Below are 5,089 nucleotides of genomic sequence, written 5' to 3' on the forward strand. Positions count from 1 at the left end.
TTTTGGCCCTAAAAGAGATCAAATTGTCTATCATCCAAAAATAAGTGAATTATACATAAGATTAAATTACAAAACGCCTTATGAATAGTATATTATACATACTTTACAATTGTGCCACTATACTTTCTGAAGATTGTCGCTTCTGGTCCGTGTCTTTTACTAAACTGGTGTGTTAGGCAGAATTCTCCATCGGCTGTGGCTTGGGAGCTCGGCTTTGCCTAAGTACTAATCCTCTCTAATAACAGTCATTAAGGGAAAACAGTTAATAATATGAAAAAAAAAAATCCGATCCCATTGCTGGGGTTGTTTACTAGTTCGAATTAAATCAAGTCCTATAAGGCTGGAGGGAGTGGTGCCACACTCCCTCCTTTTACCGTACTTTTTTACAACACCCAAGGGGTGGAGAAATAGAGGAAGAGACAGAGAAAGAAGAGAGAGATAGAGAGATAGAGGAAGAGAGAGAGAAAGGGAGCGCTCCCAATTCTTGACGCACTCCCCAAACCGCACTTCGAAACCGCAGGGAGGGGGCGGTGTTTCAGTGCCACATCAGCTGAGACCGCACCCCACACCCTCCAGTCTAATAATAGTTTGGACTTTATTGCGTTACAAATTGTACATTGCACTAAATTTAAGGACTTACCTTATTAAATAAAGAAATACCAATATCCATGAGCTGCCATTATGAACATTTAAAGACACCCATGATCCATCATCCATCAAGAAATTAATTCAACTTTTTCCACTTTCCCTTTTTACCCTTGCAAACAAGAAGTAAACAAAGAGCGACTCCAATTTGGAGCCAGATGTTAACTGATTCTTTCAATAAACTGACTACGATGACTTGAATAATCATAAACAGATAATCAGGGATATACAGTTTATTGAAGTTACGAATTGTCAACTATTTTTATATTTATCTCGATAATCAATTTTCTTCCAGCTACTCATACTAACATGTAGGGGTGTGAGAAAATACCAAAACCAAATAGCCAAATCAAACTGAATGATGTTTTGGTTCAATTGATTTGGATTATTCAGTTTTCAGTTAATTTGGTTTGGTTAACCCAATAATTATACATATCTTATCCGGTTTGAGTTTTGTTAAATTTTCATTATTTTGGTTAAACTGAATAAGCTATTTAATTAAAATTAAAATTTATAATTTTTTTTCTATAAATTAATATTTTATATTTAAATTTTAAAATTAGTTTCTAAAAATCATTTTGAGCACATAGAGCCCAAATAGGACAATCTACTTATCTAGTTAGCTTCGAATTCCTCTGTTGTGCTATCTAAGCTCTATTTTTTTTTTAATTATAGAAAAAAATCATGACTTTCTTATTATTTTATTTGATTTAGTTTTTCTAATGTTCTTGTTAATTTGTTTTCACATTGTATTATTTGGTTTAACCGGTAAACAAAACTGAAAAAACCGAAAACAAATAACACAAAACAGATTGAACCGAACCTTATTTTGTTTGGTTATGGTTAATTTAGAAATGCTAAAAAACCGATTAAATGAAACCAAGTAAACCGAAAACCGATAAACCAAACAGAATAACACCCCTACTGACATGCTCTATTACGTGATGTATTGGTAAAGCAACTAATGATGTCCACCTGGAATAAAACATTGTATACATATGGGTTTTTTTTTTTTAATAAACTATCTTCCAAAACACAAATTTTACAATATTCATCGATTATAATGTGAAAGAAGTTAGGAGGGGAAAATGTAAATAGGTAAAGTGTTAATATCTTAATACATAAGCTAGGTTTTTTTTGGCTTAAGTCATTAAGCCATTATGTCCGGATTAAATCAAAAAGAAAAAAAAAACATTTATAGTTGTCTAGATTAAGTGTTCCAAATTCCAAGTTGATTCAAACATGGTAAAATGAACATAAACCAACAAAAACAATATACAAAATTACAATAAGAACACATAACTTTAACATTACAAGTTGTTCTAGAGACAAAAAAGTGGTAGAAGGATCTCAAAGACAAAAAAGATCCTAATAGATTCCAGTCATCTCAGATATTAAAAACAGGAGGAATCTACCAAATAAAACCACTCCATCAAGATACAAACACTACCCATCCATCGACTCCCTTAACTTTTGCTCTTTGTCTTTTTTTTTTTTTTTCTTTTAAACTAATAATTCTAGATGACACCATGAAAAGAAAGAGCAAATTACTAACAACAAGGGTTAATCATCCTTTGGTTCTCATGATTGTAATGCTACCTTTTCCTCCTTCTGTACGAATCTTGGTTTTACCAACAACAGGCTTCCCTGAGAAAGCTGAAGTTGGATATGATTTTTCAGGATTTTCATTTTCATTTTCATGGGATTTCTTTGATTTTGATGGTGGTGGAGTCAGTATTTTCTGGTTTATATCTTTTAGAGTAACTGCTCCTTGCATTCCACATGGTTTTACAAATGCAAATGGAAGCACAACCGATGAAGCTATCTTTGTTGTTCGTGTCTTAATAAAAGACTTTTTCCCTAAACATTACAAGAATTATTAGAAATAATGGTATTATTCATTTGCAAAAAGGATCACAACAACTTTTTTTAGGAATGAGACACACCTTTTAAGATGATATTTTTACGAGTAGGAGTGGGGATCTCTTCATCATTCTTAGATTGGGAATTCTTCGACTCTATAAACAAAAAAATAAGTGATTAGTGAAAATATTAAATTATGAAATGGTGAAAAGTTTCCATACCTGTAAGATCAATCTGAACAGATGGATTCCTGTTATGAACATTTTAAAATTAGCCAAATCTTTTTGGTAATTAATTAATGAAGTTTATATAAAAAAAACATACAAATCATCAGCGCATAAATGCATCTCTGTATCATTTATTAGACAATCATCTAGCCAACCCTCTGAAGATTGATCCAGACCCTCGCAACCAGATCCAGATGCAGGAGTATCATCTGAGAAACAATGCAAAAGTTTGCACAAATTAATACAATAATCTTTATCATATATTTGGATTATGGTTCTTATAAGAGTCAAACCTGTGAATCCATCAACCCATTGATTAATATCAGATAAAGCTCCATTCAAAGAAGCTTCCCTCTCCTGATCATAAAACAAAAGAAACCATTTTACAACCAGTGGTCAAAAGAAATTAAAAGATAAAACTTTATATTTTCTCCCATTGACATCAGTCAAATGCATGTCAAATACAGTACAACTTGTTATGTCTTTGTCTTGTCATGTGTAACAAACGGGGACTAAAAGAATATAAATTTATTTCATTTGACTTACAATAATTATTTGAAATGGGAATGTTTGACTAACCTTTGACTTTAGATATGTGGATGAGAAGTCCTTGCCACAAACAGGTATCATGTCCACATCCAAAATTTCATTGTCAAATTGCAGCATTCGACGTCTCTTTGCTTGTGAATAGGCTTCTCTATATGGCTCTTTTCCCTTGTTTAAGTTTTCTGCATTTTCATTCCTCATATTAAAAATATCACAAATTCAACAAATGCTAAAAACAGAAATAAAAAAAAAATGAATGTTTTTTTTCTTCTTTCAATGATATAGATTACCATTGTCTTGATAAGCCAAATCCTCAAAGGACTTTGCTGGGGTAGTTTCATTAAACACATAAGTAAGATCATCTTCATTCTCATTTGCATTGCTCCATAGGCTATTAGAAGCATCTGCTTACAACCATTTTAACAAATCATAAATAATAAATGTCAATAGCCTATATAGTATATATATCATGTTTAAGAAAGATAAAGAATTGTGTGTTGAGTCTCACTTGTTTGCAAACCGTAATCTTCACCTTCCCAATCCCACATTTCAGTGCTACAACTCAACAAAAAATAAAGAAAAACATCATCAATCCACAAAAGTATTAGACTAAGATTCATGGAATCAAACAAGATCCAAGTCCCAGATTCTTCCTCTAAAAGCCTAAACAACACAAAATTGGTAGAAGAAATTCATCTGCATTTTCCCCAAAGCACATAACAAACCATACAAACTCACAAACAAATGCATCTGAACTTGCAAGCAATAGAAGCAAAATCCCTAAGTTAGCAAACAAAATTAATAAAATCAAGCAAAATATAAGTTCTAAATCCTTCATTCAAATGCCCTAAACACCACAAAACTGACATAAAATCCATCTGTATTTTTCCCAATACACATAACTGCATTTGAAAACACCATCAAGCAATAAAAAATAGTAGAGTAAAATCCCTAAGCTAGCAAGCAAAATTAACGAAATCAAGCAAAACTCAAGTCCCAAATCCTTCATTTAAATGCCCTAAAACACCACAAAATTTGCATAATTTGTCTGCAGTTTACCCCAAACACATAAGAAATAGTATAAATTCACAACAAATGTATTATAAATGTAATCCCGCAAATAAAATACTGCAAGAAGCAGAACGTAGCGCTAGCACGTACTTGTCATTGTTGTTGTAGTCCATTTCGGTGAATAATCAAAACTGCAGGCAACTCAATGATATAATACAGTGCTACACTCTTCTTCCTGTGGTAATCATAAGCATAAGCGTGCTTTGAAATGATATGATCCTTAAAAGTTAAAAGTGTGAAAAACAATAGAAGAAGTTGTCGTCGGAATATGCGCAAATGGCGAGGGAAACCGCCGGCTTTCTCTGTCACTCGCACCACACTTCGCCCCCTTTTTTCCTTGTTTAATGGCTAATAATTTTCATTGTTTAACATAACAGCAAAATATTAATAATTAATAATAATAATAAATAAATGCGGGGAATTTTTTTTTTTTTTTGGGAAAGAGCCAACATTATAAAATATCACCCAAATAGCAAGACACTATCATATATACTTATAAAGCTAACATTTTTTCTTGAATCTCATGCATTTGAAACCCCCTTTTTTAACTTCCTTTCACAACATTCATTTGAAACTCCCATGACTTTTCAATTTCTTTACAATAATATTATAAATAAGTTAAATAATGTTCTATAAACAAGAAATGGTGTTTTATTACAATGTCTTCATCTCACATCGATGGTGAGAGTAAACAATAGAATGTTTCCTCATCTATAAATATGAAAGGTTGTGAAATG

At 32.0% G+C, this 5,089-nt stretch overlaps 1 protein-coding gene across 1 annotated transcript; it reads right to left on the minus strand.

Moving 5' to 3' along the window:
- Positions 1-1,896: 1,896 nt before the first annotated feature.
- On the minus strand, positions 1,897-4,695 carry LOC145135866 (protein XRI1-like). Its single transcript, XM_079070068.1, has 9 exons — positions 4,443-4,695; positions 3,790-3,836; positions 3,572-3,685; positions 3,315-3,463; positions 3,029-3,092; positions 2,833-2,944; positions 2,730-2,758; positions 2,592-2,663; positions 1,897-2,505 (listed from the first exon to the last, which is right to left on the minus strand). Exons 1-9 carry the CDS (start codon positions 4,463-4,465, stop codon positions 2,213-2,215), a joined length of 903 nt encoding a protein of 300 aa, XP_078926194.1. The 5' UTR covers positions 4,466-4,695; the 3' UTR covers positions 1,897-2,212.
- Between the last annotated feature and the right edge of the window lie 394 nt (positions 4,696-5,089).

This window comes from Lactuca virosa, chromosome 9 (assembly GCF_052849685.1).
Source record: "Lactuca virosa cultivar CGN04683 chromosome 9, Lactuca_virosa_CGN04683_v6, whole genome shotgun sequence".
NCBI lineage: Eukaryota > Viridiplantae > Streptophyta > Magnoliopsida > Asterales > Asteraceae > Lactuca > Lactuca virosa.

What these genes read in the sequence shown, in the direction of transcription:
- LOC145135866 (XM_079070068.1), bottom strand. Translation starts at nt 4,465, where the DNA reads ATGGACTACAACAACAATGACAA. An exon ending in TTTGGCTTATCAAGACAATG is followed by an intron (nt 3,464 to 3,571) that starts GTAATCTATATC and finishes ATGAAAATGCAG; the next exon opens with AAAACTTAAACAAGGGAAAA. An exon ending in CATTTATGCGCTGATGATTT is followed by an intron (nt 2,759 to 2,832) that starts GTATGTTTTTTT and finishes TGTTCATAACAG; the next exon opens with GAATCCATCTGTTCAGATTG.